The sequence below is a fragment of the Lethenteron reissneri genome, chromosome 41 (genome assembly GCF_015708825.2).
Source record: "Lethenteron reissneri isolate LAM-NWPU_2019-01 chromosome 41, ASM1570882v1, whole genome shotgun sequence".
NCBI classification, from domain to species: domain Eukaryota; kingdom Metazoa; phylum Chordata; class Hyperoartia; order Petromyzontiformes; family Petromyzontidae; genus Lethenteron; species Lethenteron reissneri.
Genome location: NC_083819.1, coordinates 11,750,757 through 11,767,593, shown reverse-complemented (window position 1 = coordinate 11,767,593; position 16,837 = coordinate 11,750,757). Strand labels below are relative to the sequence as shown.

Genomic DNA, 16,837 nt, shown 5'->3' with positions numbered 1-16,837 from the left:
AAATTCTGCCATCCTAGCCCTCCTCCAGTTCATTACTTAACAACACCTGGTGTTTTGCAGTTTGCTGCGCTTTGGTGTGTTTCCTTCATTAAAAAAAACAAGTAAAAAGATAATATATAAAAATATCATCAAATATTATTAATCTCAATTTTGGAAGAAGGGTTAGTATACAACACTCGGCAAATTCGCGACCAGAAACCCCGCGATGGGCAAAGCTTTGGTGCAGGCTCAGGAGAAGCGTGCAGCACCGGGTTCGTGCCAGGGCAAGTGCGCAAAGGGGAAATCTGACTTCGGGGTGGGGAGACGTTGTGAGCTTTGTGTAATCAGACGTAGGCAGATTCGCTCGAGTGCGTGCGACTGAAGCGAGGCGTCCGTATTGCATGCTCAAAGTCCTTGTGCCGAATCTCCCAAAACGACGTCTTGCGAGTCCGGACACCCTGCACGGCCCCCTTGATCTTGCGCCAGCCCAGATGGTTGAGCTCTGCGAGGTTGAGCACCAAGCACAAGCCGCTGACGCCGAACATGAAGAGCAGAAAGACCGTCTTCTCGGTGGGCCGTGACACGTAGCACTCCACCTGCCTGATGCATGGGTGACGCTCGCACGCCACCACGGATGGTACGTAGAGGCCGTACAAGAAGTACTGCCCGATGAGAAATGCGATCTCCAACACGTTGCGCAGGACAACCTGCAGGATGTAAAAGCGAGAGATGCTCTCCTGTCTGTAGAATCTGCCGTATTTCTCCCTCGTGGCCACCGGCGGAGGATTCGTTTCCCGCGACAGGCCACCACCACCACCACCACCGTCGCCTCCTCCTCCGTGTCCGCGGCTCTCCGAGCGGCAGCCGAAGACGGCCCTCATCCTCGTTCTGAACGTCCTGCTGTAGTCGCGTTTCTTGGGTCGATAGCGCCGCTCGGCCTCACCGAGTGCGGGAGGGCGAAGCACGGAGAAGAGCTGCCCAGCCCGCGGCTCCTGCGCCCCCTCCAGGGTCTGGTGCAGCGTGGAGGAGACGCGCCTCTCGCGCGCATCGCTCAGGGGCGGGTTGAGGATCGAGAATCGGTCCCGCTGCTTGGTGGACTGGTGCACCGAGTAGGTGATGAAGCAGAGGCTCGGCGTGCAGACCATGATGATTTGAAACACCCAGTAGCGGAGGTGGGAGATGGGGAAGGTTTTGTCGTAGCAGACCTGGTTGCAGCCGGGCTGCAGAGTGTTACACACGAACATGGTCTGCTCGTCACCGTAGACGGTTTCTCCGACAATGGCCACGATCAAGATGCGGAAAATGACCACCACGGTCAGTAGGATCCTGCAATGAAAGACGGCAGCGGCGTCGAGACGGAACGCTCCACCGTGCCCGCTGCCACGCTTACAGATTTGCCCAACGCGCTTTGCCAAACGGGCTCGACGCAGTGGCAATTACTTTGCTAATCTCACACCGCCCTTCAGTTCAATTAAACCCCATTCATTGGAAGTGACAGTCTCGAATATAATATTTCATGTTGGACGGAGTTTATTTTATTTGTCTAATGTTGCTGGTGAAAGCACGTCTCCTTGTGTGACTCTCATTATCATTTGAATTTGTTTTTTAATGCAATCTCAAATGTGTATACTCTACATCTGTGTTTTAGTTTGTCCAGTGAGTCAAATGCGTTTGCGTGGTCGACAAAGCTACGCACAATGGTATCTCTTCTTCACTGTTTTTTTCCACACAATTGAAATCATACAATTAAGTTGCACACACATAACAATTGCACATTTGCCGATGACAGAGTCCATGTTAATAACCCACAGGAATGAACAGGAAATATTATAAATACGCTAAATTAATGAAGCTGAAAAGTTGGGCCCCAAGATGAATATCAAAGCAAATGTCGCGGTACAAAAAGTTGACCGAATTATTTACCTAAATTGGTGTGAAGATTATGCTCGGAGTGCACTGACAGGAGGGAAAACGACGATAAGGCAGAGAAGACACTGTCTAAAACCGCTAGAGCTGTTAAGAGGAAGGAGCGAGTGCCGGGGGAATCTGAAGGATGACTATAGAGATGACTATATATGACTACATCATTCTGAACGACGTTACATCTTGCGGCGGCCGCGCGCAAAGTTTACTTCACGTTTGTGTTCAAATCATGGAACGCCGCCGGCGCTCAAGAGTGCCACCGACTGAGGCAGCCAGTGAACACGATGACCATTTCTTTAGGTGGGCGTCCAAGAACCTATTTATCCGCAACTAACATCATCTGGGTTTCCCACCTTCCAATAATGCGAACAATATGATCACGTACGTTGCAGAGGTTATATCAGTCACCACCCGCTGAGCCTTACCGCCCTATCATCGTCGCGTGCTGTTGAACGGCTGCAGCGAGCAGTCGCTCCAGAATCGTCCACTCTCCCATGGCCGCCTTTGTCTCTCGTCCAGTGATGAGGCCAGCACGGTGCTGCTGCTGTTGTTGCTGATGTTACGATCGTAGGAAGCTGGATACTTCACGCGACCCTCATCGTTGCCGTTGTTCAATGTCCATCGTGGTGATGATGATCTGCTGCTCAGCCTCAGTTTATTACAGTGTGCGCCACTCTCTGCTACCCAGATTATCCTAAGCTTGGCTATATATAGCATTGGAATCTGACAAATCGTAGAATGCAATTTAAAAGAGAAATACATGTGCGAATGAAAGAAAATGTTATATATATTTAACACTATCAAATCCGCCTATTGCTGAACAAGGAAATTATTTGTTTACATTTTACAGGAAATGCTGCATTTATAATTGTCATATTCAGCAGAACTGTATCCAATGGTTACATTCCCAACCGAAGCCGTTTCTGTCCAAAGCAACGGACGACAGCGAACCACTCTCCCCACACAGGATGAGAGACATCCAGAGCGCCACGCTCTCCCAGACTCCACACGGATCTCAAGCTCACGTCATCTCCAGCCGATGACATTTACAAACGTCCACATCAGCTGTTGTACACATCCACCGCTCTCATTCATGTCCACCGTTCACACACAAACACTCTTTGTTGGTGGAGGTCAAGAGGTCACCACGTCCTGTGGTGACAATGCCACCACACACTTGGCTATTGATTCCTTCCTTCTGTTGGATGCTGCAGGTTGTGAGGTGGACGCCTGCCTTGTGTTGGGCCCAGTCTTGTGGATCCTCTCACTGAACGTCTGATATTGGGGTCAGCACATCGTACCTGTTGATGGAAATCATCAGCTTGCTAAGCCCCAAGACGTGCACCCCGTTGCACGCGTGAAGAGGAATCACCCACGGGTGATGGCGCGAGGTATAATTGTGGCAAGTCGAGCAAAACCGTTATAAAATAAACCCACAGACTTTGCTTGTTTGTACACGATTACCAACCAACAGAGGCATATTTAACTTGGCGATAGCGTTTCGATGCGCTACTATGTTTGCCATGAAGTGCCAGGGTCACACTGTGTTATGACTTTCAAACTTCAACATGATCAAAATCAAGAGTGTCCTTGTTGGCACGCGTGTTCTGCTATTGCTGACAGCGCAACTGATAATGTTGAAGTTTTGCGCAAAACTAGCTACTACTGGCCAAGACTAATTAGATAATCTAGCGAAATTGGAAGATATCAAAATTACTTTAACCGTTCGGATAGCTACCATCTTAGTGCTGCGTGGAAGCGAATAGTCAAATAATACATTATTTAAATACATGCCTACAAAGGGCAGCGTACTTGAATAGTGATTACCATTGGTAGGGCTATTTTAAAAAACACAATAGACAGGAAGGACACGTTCAAAGGGCTCGCATAATGTACATGCATAACGTACTTTGCCTCAGTAATCCCTCCCCACATTGTGCAAGAGTGCAGAAGGTGGTCACCACATCTACGCCTTTATATCAGGAACGAAACAGTAAGATAATATTTGTAATATTTTATTATTTTCATATCTACGTGGCTTTACCAAAAGACCCAAAGAATATAGACACAGTAAGACTTCTCCACAAATCTGGCTGTCACCTGATGCCTGAAGGTAGTTGTAATTACTGGCGAAACGTCGTACTCAGTTTGTAAATGTTGTGGCTTGGCTCTTCAACACATCGGTGTGCTGTACTAGTGACGAATTGGCATGTTCTGTTTACGTGACAACCCTGACTTACCCTGACTTGTTGGCTGTGTCGGGTTTTGACGACACATTTATATTTACGCGATCTAACCCAAAAACCTCTATTATGGATGACATTGGTCGCAAAAGCTTGCTACGTGTTAAAGTTTCGTGAGGGGTTGGATAACCCGTGGGTATTACAAAACAGCTTGTAAATTACAATATTTACAAACTGTTTCTTTGATGTCTTGTGACCCACAATCTATTCATGTTCAAACCCCCTGGGGTGAAGCTTCACTTCACGAGGGTCGCTCCGTCTCTGCTGCTGCTGCTGCTGGCGTTGTCTGGGATTCCCTCTGCCTGGCCGTCCGTACCGCAGATTCGTTCCGCGTTCACATTCAGGTTCAAAAGCGTCCCCTTCTCCGCTTCAGATTACATCTTTATTTGACCGCACTCTCATTTTGCTCTTTGCATGAACGTATTCGGTTCCTTCGCTCTCCAGAACAAAAGTCCCCCTTTCTTCAAATTCTCTTGATGCGCATGTCCCGAATTTGCACAGCATCTCTACATGCAGCTGCACTAGACATTGACGATAAGCTGCGACAATTATAATAAAGTGCTGTGCTTTCAAAAATTGAATAACACAATATCCTTGCAGCGGCGGAAGTGGCGGCACAATGGATAGTGCGTTGCCCTATGAAACCAGTATACCCCTGTTTGACTCCCGACGTTGGCTAACATCAGTGGCGAGTGAGATCTGATTCATGCCCCTGGGTCCCTCTGACAGCCATTCATCGACCCGCATTGACCAGCCACTGAAATGGCCTCGGAGGCCTTCATCCAGCAGTGAATTAACACAGGGCTTTACACGTTATAGTATTATTCTAAGATCCTTGCTAAATGGGTATGCAAGATTTTGACAGATGTCCACAATCTTAACAGCAAAGCAATTATCAACACAGTCGAACTAAGTTTTACTATTTGCAAGTTTTTAAATGTGGAATGTGAAAATTGCATTTTAGTTCACTATGATGGTTGGCACTGAACAATTATGATTGGTGTTTGCATTTTGACATTCTTTGCATTTCCAGGCGTCCCTTGTGTGATGTGTCCCCCCCCACCTCACAGCGCAAATTCGCAGTTGCGCGGTTCATCTTTCAGGGACGCGCTTCACACTTACGCGGTGCATTTCAGTTACGCGCTCAAGCAAAAGACAAAAACACTAACATTTAATTAAAAATACTAAAACATTTCAATGATATATCATGGGACCTCCTTTGCCAGTACCAAAATATGATAATAGGGGTTTCCCCTTTATTCTGGCAACAAAACAGGTGTTAAGATGTTTAAACACCAAACTGAAACCTTTTACAAGGAATCATGTCTGCAAACACATTCCTGCGGAGGGAGCTGGTAGGAACGTTTGGTTGCTCGGTCAATGGCCAGGGTCAACGGCGGCGTAGTGTATTCCGCAAATATTGCCGACTGAGGGCGGGCACAAGCCGGCGTGAGTAGGTTAAACGTTGAGTTTTATAAGGGCCCCTCCCCACCCAGCCCCACCCTCCACCCAGCCCCATCCTCCCCACCCAGCCCCTCCCCACCCTCCCCCCACCCCCCCCTCCCCACCCAGCCCCACCCCTCCCATTTTTGGATGCACGACGGACGGACGGACACAATAATCCCGTGGGCTGGTGTAACCAGGAGGTTCCTACCAGTATAACCACAATGCTTGTGGTCAGAATGCAAACAAAAAACATACTCTAATAATATATGCATTGTCCTTGAAACTGATTGGTCCACACCAGAGACAGCTTTCTTTTGAGCCTCGTCTCAAACGGTGTTAGACCAGAGGACGTCAAAAGCTCTGGTGTGGACCAATCAGTTTTAAGAACAATGCATATATTTTGATTTGAAGCTTCCGTGACTGCCGGAATCCATACTCTTTGGTTCTTTCGGTAAAGTAAAGTAGATAGAAAATTAATAGATTACGACGTTTCGATCACAACACAAGCGACCGTCTTCAGGTGAGAGAGAGAAAGCTACTGAAACAAGGTTTTATATAGGCCTGAGATGGGTCTGGATGGCTTCATGAACAAATCTCTGATGATAGCCAGTGGGTTTGCAGAGTACCTTCGTTTTGGAAAAATCAATTTCGTGTGTGCCCACAGCGTTAAAACAATTATCAGAAACGGCAGTGGTATTGGTCCTACCGTGCTTCAGATCTGCCTTGTGTTCGCGAACACGGTCCGAGACATGTCGTTTCGTTTCCCCAATGTAACTGCTGCCGCAGCCACAACTTAGTTTGTAGACACCAGGATATTGCATGTCAGGAATCACATCCTTTACGGATGGGATCAAATCACGGATTTTGTGTACTGTTGAAACGAACCCTGGATCTTGTGTTTGTTTAAGATTTTGGAAATATTTTTTGTTAACCCCTGCTATGTATGGCAAGGTGATGGTTTTGATTAGGTCCTCAGATGGTTGTCTCCCCATGGCTGGGGAGACAGCTTTGTGGATTGTACGGTCAGAATTCCATTTATCCTGAGGGCTTGGTGTACGTGCTCCAGCTCACTGGCGAGGTGGTGCTGGTCGGAGATGCAATGGGCCCTATGGTGTAGTGTTTTGATGAGGGAATTATTCTGGGCTGGATGGTGGTGGGAGTCAGGCTTTAGATAGGCATCCGTGTGAGTGGCTTTCCTGTAGACAATGTCCAAACGAGCCATCAGGTCTCTTCTTGATCAAAACAGGACCAATACCTCTGGCATTGCTGATCATTGTTTTAATGCTGTGGGCACACACGAAATTTATTTTTCCAAGATGAAGTACTCTGCAAACCCACTGGCTATCATCAGAGATTTATTCATGAAGCCATCCAGATATATAAACACAGACACAACTTCAACCGAGATGGGTACAAATTGAGCAATCATTGGACGGACGTGATTAACCAGGTAAAGTCTTAACCTGCTGTGATGTTTCCATCCTTCCTGCGATTTTAGCTGACTCTCTGAGTTGCATTGTTAGGTTGGATGTCTTTGTATTGACGGGCTGGATGTTCTTCTCGCTCATGCACCGATGCTGCGACATACTATGCTCGTGCATTGACATGCTAATTTCTCACAATACAATAGCCACTTCCACAGCCTCAGGGAGACGATCTCTAGCCCTGCCCTCTTACCCTGAGGCTGCGCCCATCTCAGGACTATATAAGACCTTGTTTTAGTAGCTTTCTCTCTCACCTGAAGACGGTCGCTTGCGAAGCGATCGAAACGTTGTGATCTATTAATGTTCTATCTACGTGACTTTACCGAAAGAACCAAAGAGAATGCAAAACTTATCAGAGTATGTTTTTTGTTTGTTTTCTGACCACAAGCATTGTGGTTATTGCAGACATGATTCCTTGTAAAAGGTTTCAATTTGGTGTTTTAACATGTTAACACCTGTTTTGTTGCCAGAAAAAAAGGGGGAAAACCTATTATCATTTCAATGATACAAAAAATAAAAATTTCTGACGCCGTCGCCGCGTCAGTGCCCCGTGCCACGGCCTGGACATAGCCCACGGAAACATTCACTAAGTCCTGAAGTTAATCCTTTTGAAGTAGTAATATTTTTTTTAAAATCTTCAATATTATTCGTTATTAAACCCCTCATTCAATATATTTGTAATGTTAATAACATTATTATTAAGTATAACATTTATATGTGTTTGTAAATCCAGGGCTAAAATAATGATTTTAAACGATATCTTTTCTTCGGTAACGCAACCCCTCCTTATGCTGTGTCTATGGGAAAAGATGTTTCATAGAACGCGATTTGACTGTTGTTGTTCAGTAACGCAATCATCACGCGTTACTGCGAGGAACACCCATATTACATCTTATGAATGCGTAAAAAATTAAACACGTTTCTTATTCATATCTGAAGCACTCATTTCTGAATAACACAAAAGAATGCAAATTTAAAATTATTGGCTTTTATTTTGGTGACATACCACACAAATATTTGTTAGTCTATAGTATTTACTTGCATTTTAATCGACAGTTGATATCATGTAAAAAAACATGTTGTGTTGGATCTATTGCTAACTTACAGCGTGTGCTTATAATTATCGGATGTGGGCAGAATTAAAAATTGCCAAAAGAGGTTTTGAGTGTGATGGAAGGAGCTGATGGGGTCGTAACTCTCGACTCCCTCACTGACATCTTTGACTTCACACTGGCCTGGTTCGCTTTAATAGCAGCCTCCAACCTTGCCTTCAACTCGGCTGAAGCACCCATGACAAGCTTGAATGCGCTTGGATACAGTGGACCAATATGCATGAGGTTCTGCAGAGCAAATTCGTGAAGCTGGCAGGAGACCAGTGGAGTCACGGAAAGGGCGTTCTCATCCACAAGATAACGGATCAGGATGGGCACCAGTAGGGCCAGCAGCTGAACTCCTGCGGTGATAGGCAGAAAAAACTGTCAGAAATGGTACACCAGCAACATTATATACGTTAATACAGCGTAAACAAGAAACATGAATAGGAGTTATCAGATGAGGGATGTAGTCAAAGTGTGCATGATTTTTCTGCGAATGCTCAAATGTCACCATCAGCTGCTCCCATTGATCTGTAAATAAATAAAAATGAATAATCGGAGCTTGTCCAATATTGCTACGTTTAAAAGATGAAGTGTCCAAGTGTAGGAGAGGTTGCCCTTGAAGTACTGCATACGCAGCGTCATTGCGCAAATTGCAATCGTGTATTTTATCCAACAAGCAGCACACCGCATATTGTGATGAGCTGGCAATCATAGGTTTTTACATAAGGTCATACAAAGGTCAAGTTGACTCCCAAAGACCTCTGGATTCATACCCTTACAATGAGCCTCTCCTGGACCATATGTGATGAAATGTACTCACTTGCAGAGACAGACTGACAACAACAATACCTCTAAGACAATTTTTGTTGAATACGAAGGCAAAAAAAGTTTAACGTACGTTTCTGGTCCTCGGCGACTGCCACCAACGTAGCGAGGACACGCACGCCTTCCTGAACAGCCTGCAACTCGGCTGCAGTCTCTGGCTTGTTGTGTTCCACCTTTTGGAGTTGTTCAACCAGCAGCGGTGCAATTGCGTGGATGTACGGCACTGCTAGTGCCCGATTCTGGTGCTGAAACACTGACACTAGTATTTGGCAGCACTTAAATTGCACCTGATTAAAAGAGAAAATTATTAGTAGTAGAAGGACTTCGTTAATAATACTTTCAATTTTAATCGAGGAAAGTTTTTTGTTGTTGCACTGTATGAATAGTATTTTCAAGATTAAGAATTACCAAATTATACCAGAAAACAATTAATGTAAAACTAAATATATAAAAACGTTGATATTCATGACAAGTGCTAGTACAGTCCCAATGTAATTTAGTAAACAAAGCAGACACGTTTAGGTAATGACTGATTCTGTGTGCAAAGAAAACTGTCACTTTTTATTTTGTGACTATGCCAGAAATGTCTCTCTGTGACATTTGGCGCAACATGCATTCATTATAAGTGGCATGGTAATAATAATGAGACGCAAGAATATTGTGGGCATGTTCATAAATGCATTCATATTCAAATTTGTTTAAAAATGGGCCACACATTCGATAGATATGCAAAATAAAAAATGGTTTGCTCTTTTTATATTGCTGTTTTATAATTTTTAATGAAATACAATTTGATAGCATGTGTTTGAACGTGTATAATCACTATAATTTTAATTTGTATAATTGCCAAATGTAACGTTTGAATGGAATTTGGATTATCTTGGGATGGTGCATTTTATAGAAATTATCTCAACAAAATTTAATGAGACTTCCAATACAACCTAAAAATCACGAAAAATGTGACCAACGTAGCTAAGAGTGTTAATTTTTTACTGTAAGCAGGGGAGAACTGGAGAGGCAAGCATAGTCTCCTTTACAAGAGTGGCCCGGGTCATGTACCTTGGGGTCCTTAGATTTGACAGCTGCTACGAATCGTTCGATGCACGGTAGCTGTAGGCTGCGCACAGCAAGGACGTCGGGGCTTGCCTGACAGCAGGAAGACGGCGAGGGCCGCGAGCACGCTCACTTCGTCCACATTTGCACCTGCGCAGCGATAAGTTGCGGTCGAATATCAAAACAGAATTGCAGAGCAATAAACAAATTTGGTTACATCGGGAAGCCAAGGCGACGGATCATGTGAGTGGAGAATAAACACTGCAGGCAGTCCTCTGCTTTTATGGTCATTGCAATGCGTTCCTGAAAACCTCATCATCCTAAATCAAACCCCATTTTTCCATAGACGGTAGACACAGTGGAAGCTTCGCTTTGCCGATGTGTTTTTTTTCTTTCATCAGATATTTAACCGGCTTTAATAGGTACACATCCACAAACACACCTGAAAATAACAAAAGCTCCATGCCACATAACGGACGCCAGACTGACTGTTGAAATGTCGGAAGATGTCGGAAATAAAGTTTCTACGAAGTAAATCGTTATCCATGGTGGTATTATGTAAACGTCGTAAATGTGGATTCATGTAAATCGGACCGTCGTAAATCGGAGACTGCCTGCACTATTAAAAAGAACAGGAAACCAACCGTTTAATTTCTCAGGAAAAGCAAATTTAGTATTCAATTGGGATATTTAGTTAATTTCTTAGTGCATTCCACACAAGATTACATGTCTCATCTACCAATCCTGCTTTCAAAGGGCTGGAATACAAACATATGTGACTGAGTGAATGACACTGAGTGATTGACAACAAAAACATGTCTCAATCTATAGCCAAAAAACTTTTTCGGAAGCATTTTTGAGGTGGCCTTATTCAAATAATGATTTTAAATGTTTTCTTACTTTTGACACCATATACAAGCTTGTAAAAAAGAAAAACTATTTTCCACGAGATCTTTTTTACTTGTTAGGGTCGTGATCACCTCGTAAAAATAATTACATTTTGAAATTTGACCCCACATTCATGGTCATAATGTTCCAAGTAAAATAAAACATTTGTATTATTATCCAAAAAAAACAATGGTTTTTGGAGGTGAACAAGTAAAAAATATTGCTTTGAATTTTGACCGCAAATTATTTCCTAAAATACTCCAACACCAAATTTAAACCACAATTGTGAACAGTGATATCATGTGCTTTTAGTGCTTATTGACCCAGCAAAAATAGCAGTTCTGCACGCAAATTCAGTTCGTGCAGTTTTGCTATTCCTCCTCCATTAAATGAACGCAAAGTAGTGGTTTACTGTGCGGTCCATACATTGGATTGCATGTCCACATTAGCACTGTGGTTTGTGTCTTTAATTTTCCATTCATGAAGGAGATGTGCACATCAGCTTGTTTATGTTCTGACGTAGTTGATGGCTACAGCAGTGTTTTCAAGGTATATCAAAGTGTGTAATTGAATAGACATGTTAAAATTAAAGCGTATCACGTAAATTGCCGACAGACCTGGTTTCGAAAAATCGAGGACTGTTGCCAGAGCACTACGCAAAAGATTGGTCCACTGAAGGTTGGTCTTCTCCATCTGAGAAAGTGGAGACGTGATGAGCGCTCGCAGTGCCTGCAGAGTTGCACCGACTGGAAGGGAAATTTGTCCATCTGCTGTGCTGTACGCGGTCTCCTGGAGAACTCCGGTGATCAGGAACAGCAGCGTGGGCAACACCGACACACTTCCTGTAACACAAACGAGCCAGTCACACCTGTGTTATGCAGTTACACTTCGCAACTACTCGGAGACCGGGTAATTCATTAAGTGGCCCGCGCCGGGAACACATCACAACCATTAACATTACCAAACAACAGAAATGTACTTGAATCTTAAACTAACTACCCAACTCAAGAATGTGTGGGGGTGCCACAATTATACATTTTGCACGTCATATATATAACCTGCATGATATCATTTTGTAAAATGTACGATTCACCACACATTACATGCAGCACACCTATTCCCATTATGTGTCTGGTTACATTCTTGAAAATAGCTACAATCGGCAAATCCACAATCCACAAACTCAAAGGCAGATGGTAAAATTAGGGTTTGGTTCACGATTCGTAATACAACACCCACCCACCACCCTCCTTTTGTTTTAAATGTTTTCCCTACGTTGATCCAAACATTAAACAGAAAGTATTTTGAACATAAAATATTAATAATATCTAGCAATAAATATAACTTGTACGGTAAATGAATCGAATGAAAACATTACTGTACATGTATCCGTGTACAGTAATGTACACTACAGAAAGAAAATCGTCTGGCGGAACATCACTGCCTCCTCACTGGAGGCTGGGAACACCGCGTGGCGGTGGCCTGGGTCCCGCGATAGGCTGCTTGGCAGACAAGATGCAGGATAAGACAGCGCCGTGTATGGTCTTCCGAGGTAGCAGCATCGTCGCGAGCAGTGCAGTGACGATGCGTACAGGAATCTCGCAATCAATTGCAAATGGTCGAGCCATCTCCTCAGGGAGTGGTGGAGAGGGGGCGCAATTGGCAAACTGGACCTCAATAAATTTCACGCAAAAGTGAAACCCGCGAGTGGGAAGGGTTTGCCGCTTGATTATCAATAACGTTACGGGACATCAATGTCACACTGCATGCATACGATGCATCATACCAATATGGTGATGGATTATGGTAGCATTGTCCAATTTATAATTCAAGCATTCAGTTAAATCTTTTCATAGTTATAAAATTTGATGTAATATAATTGTACCTGCTGGGGAACACAATAATGGAAGCTCTGCTAAGATGTGCAATGCTGCAGACACAAGCTTTGCTCCATGTTGAGACAAGAGTTGGGGCTTGACAACAGCCTCGCTAGTTGCAAGCAGGAGCTTCGGGTTTAGCCTCGGGAGCTGCCGCACCAGAATGCACAAGCACAACTCTAGTGCGGCAAAAACCAACGACTTCCCGGGGACAAGCTCCCCGGTCTCCTCTCCCTCCCCAAACTCTGGGAGGGTCTCCTTCTCTGCGGCTCCATCATCGACTGTAAAACAACAACACCCCCCCGACAACGTTAAGAACAAATATATACTTTACTGTTGCACCAACCTCAAATCTATTCCTGAACGCCATCGGCCTTCCAAATGTTTTGTCTTAATATCACGTCGCATGACTACTACTTGTTTATGTTTAGTTCCACTCAGACACAGTGGGATTGCTCTTATCCACATTTATATGGGGCATACTAATCACGGATTCTAATGTCTGCGTTTACCAGGAAACATCTCCATTTGCAATGTGACTCATTATTATCATCATCATCAAACCATCAACATTAAGTGAACAACATACATAATTGCTAATATAAGAATGCAGTTACTGATGCTATTTAAACTGTAAAAAAAAAAAATCCCCACCAGATTATTTCTTAAAAAACACAGGACAATGTAAATTACTATAATCCGCATTAACAACATTGAGTTCGTTCAAATAAAAACAAACATACACACAGCTCACCTTCAGCACTTCTTCGTTTTTCCTTGATATGCTCAAGGGTGGCGCGGATTGTTTGCGTGACAACGTCAACTACAGCCAGCTGCACCACCGGCACGTCGCGTGTGAGCAGCAGTCTGTGCAGCACATTCAGCAGCTCCACAGCCAGCATCTGAACACAAAATAAAAACCCAACACGGTGGGCACAACACGAAGATTGAGGTGGCGGGGGGTTAATGGCCTCATCATCACCACCACCACATATCACCTTGGCCCCCCGCTGCATCTATACAGATCAGATGCCTTGTATCTGACAGTTAACTTTATAGATCAGATAAATGTATTACTTATTTAGGCACTGCAATGATGTTTTGCAAAACTAATTTTTTTTTATAGGAGACCTACATTAATAAGAGATTACCAAACTATTATGGAAGTAATACATTGATTTTGTAAGCTTTGACTGGACCATGAAGGGCAAGTTGTGGTGATGTAGGTTTCCAGTGTAGGTTAATATCAGCCTCATTCAGGTCTAATGATTTTTGAGAGTGCAGAATGGACTGGGTCAACAATGAGCAGACTGTAACAATTTAATTATGGTGGCAATAGCCAGTAGACCTGTTTCACACGTTTGCCTGCATGTATATGCCTCTCATCATCATCATCAGTCCTTATCTATCCAATGCCCCAACACTGAAGCCATCCCTTGTCTACGGAAAATCATTACACACAACTTGGTTAAATGAAGAACTCAGCACATTCGTCAATAGCACCACGTTGCGTTTTTTTTAATTGTGCTTGTGCATTATTGTCAATGCAGCAGCAGCATCACCAAACAATTTGGTTCAATAAGGGGGGTGGGGGCTGTCTGTAATTTAGTCCCTGGATCTCAGCGGTGCCAAACTCATTCTTGGACACAGTATTATCCCGAACCACTTGGTTACAATTTCAGCCATGTGTAAGAAAACGATCCGATGGCATAGTTGTATGAGAAGATATGACGGGGTGCTACAACATTTATAAGTTCTGAACTAAATTATATAAAACCACCCTCACTGATAAATTACAGTATATTTCATACCCTTTCACTCGGAGGCCAACTTATCTATGAAGAGGCAGTATTCCCAGTGAAAAAGTTGTATTTGATGTAATGACTGTATTGTGCAGACACTTTTAGCACCACAATTACCTGATCATTGCCAATTTTAGTTCGTGGCCAAGGCGAGTCCAGCAAAGTTTTGAGAGCTTCCAAACATTCTGTGACACATTCAATTGGTTCTTCCACTCTTGGTGAACACAGAAATTCTATGCTTATACCTGAAAAAAGCGGCAATAAAATTAAACTGAAACAATTTTATGATCAGGAATGATCGTAAGAAATGTATTACAATGGATAGGGTTATACACTCTTTCGTCCAATACACACAAACTTTGCACATCGCGGGTCTGGTTACGTTTTTTAAAGTGGCCGCCGCAATTGGCAAATCCACGATTCGCAAACTCAAAGGCACATGGAAAAAATGGACGTATTGGCAGTACACCAGTGTTGCATAATACCCCGGTCCCTCTTAAAAAATCTCTAATAAAAAAAATGTAACTGCCATTCATCTTCTGACTGCCTCAACATCACGAGACCTTATGTTGACGCACCCACCAAGATTTTAAATGACCGGGGTTGCAGGTAAAATACATTCTTTTGCGAAAATTTAGATTTTTTTTTATACTGTGCACTGCCAATACGTTCATATATGGTTTGGTTCATTAATCCAAAAATTAAACAGGAAGTATTTTAACATAAAATATATTTAATATTTTCTCTAGTGTTAAACATAACTTGTACGGTAAATGTATAGCATGAAAGAAATGTACGTGGTGTACAGTACCGTACACGTAAAAGTAACCATGAAAATAAAGATAAGGTGAATGGCATATGTACAGTAAATATTATGCAGTCAAATTTCGATTTAAAGCTTTCGTGACTGCAGGGATTCATCTTCTTGGTTCTTTCGGTAAAGTCACGTAGAAGGGAAGTAATAAAATAATAAAAATAAAACATAATAAAATAATTCTCACGACGTTTCGGCCACAATGCAAGCAGCCGTCCTCAGGTGAAGAATGAAACACCACCAAGCTTGGAGCGTATATTTAAGCTGGGTTGGAGGGGGGGAGGTGGGAAGAAGAGCGCCTAGACAAAATAATTTGCATATCAAGAGGAATTTAGCATATGGAAAATGCGTAGGAGGTGGGTGGGGGGGTTTCAAATTAATATTATGCCCGTGCATTATGTAGGATTAGCAGCATCAAAGGGAGGGGGAAGGGGGGTAGCATTAACAAAGGAAAGGAATGTTAATAGTATGTAGCTGCAGTTACTAAACAACCACGTAAAAACTAAAAAAAAACGAAAGTATAAACTACATAATCAGTATACTGATGATGCTATGTAGTTTATACTTTAGTTGTTTATGTAGTTTATACTTTAGTTTTTTACGTGGTTGTTTAGTAACTGCAGCTACATACTATTAACATTCCTTTCCTTTGTTAATGCGACCCCACTTCCCCCTCCCTTTGATGCTGCTAATCCTGCATAATGCACGGGCATAATATTAATTTGAAACCCCCCCGCCCACCTCCTACGCATTTTCCATATGCTAAATTCCTCTTGATATGCAAATTATTTTGTCAAGGCGCTCTTCTTCCCAACCTCCCCCCCTCCAACCCAGCTTAAATATACGCTCCAAGCTTGGTGGTGTTTCATTCTTCACCTGAGGACGGCTGCTTGCGTTGTGGCCGAAACGTCGTGAGAATTATTTTATTATGTTTTATTTGTATTATTTTATTACTTCCCTTCTACGTGACTTTACCGAAAGAACCAAGAATATTATGCAGTCTACAAAAAAAAGACTTTTACTATACGTGTGTGTTCTTCCACAGCAGCATCAACGCGAGCGGTGCGGTTATAGAGTACAGCACTAGGCACCAGTCCCCCCCAGGCCCTCCGGCGCAGAAGCTTAATTTTGCTATTTTTTAAGTTTTGTTTGGCAAATAAAATAATGGTGGAGGGGTTTCCAGCCCCTCACACCCGTCCAGAGACCCCCATTGATAAGTGTGGTGGATGTGAGCATGCCATCAGGCTAATGTGCTCCATTAGCCCTCAGCGTCTTAATGACACTGCTCACAACACAACACACCCGTGTTTGCCACCTGCCAGAGAGGTGGCGTTTGTTTTTCCAGATTACATAACCATTAGTTAAAAGGTACATCGACTCGCTGAGACAGGCAAAATAGAGGCATA

General features: G+C 43.4%; 2 protein-coding genes across 2 annotated transcripts in view; both read right to left on the bottom strand.

Moving 5' to 3' along the window:
• Positions 1–212: 212 nt before the first annotated feature.
• On the bottom strand, positions 213–2,513 carry LOC133352603 (gap junction delta-2 protein-like). The gene is made up of 2 exons (XM_061568350.1): positions 2,328–2,513; positions 213–1,305 (listed from the first exon to the last, which is right to left on the bottom strand). Exons 1-2 carry the CDS (start codon positions 2,396–2,398, stop codon positions 324–326), a joined length of 1,053 nt encoding a protein of 350 aa, XP_061424334.1. The 5' UTR covers positions 2,399–2,513; the 3' UTR covers positions 213–323.
• A 5,534-nt stretch (positions 2,514–8,047) lies between these two features.
• The window catches only part of LOC133352818 (HEAT repeat-containing protein 5B-like), a 51,279-nt gene continuing 42,489 nt past the window's right edge, over positions 8,048–16,837 (bottom strand). The window contains 8 exon segments of the mRNA XM_061568739.1: positions 8,048–8,528; positions 9,071–9,284; positions 10,057–10,146; positions 10,148–10,200; positions 11,556–11,780; positions 12,824–13,096; positions 13,570–13,717; positions 14,735–14,862. Of these exon segments, the coding sequence (XP_061424723.1) occupies positions 8,215–8,528; positions 9,071–9,284; positions 10,057–10,146; positions 10,148–10,200; positions 11,556–11,780; positions 12,824–13,096; positions 13,570–13,717; positions 14,735–14,862 (1,445 nt within the window). The 3' untranslated portion in view covers positions 8,048–8,214.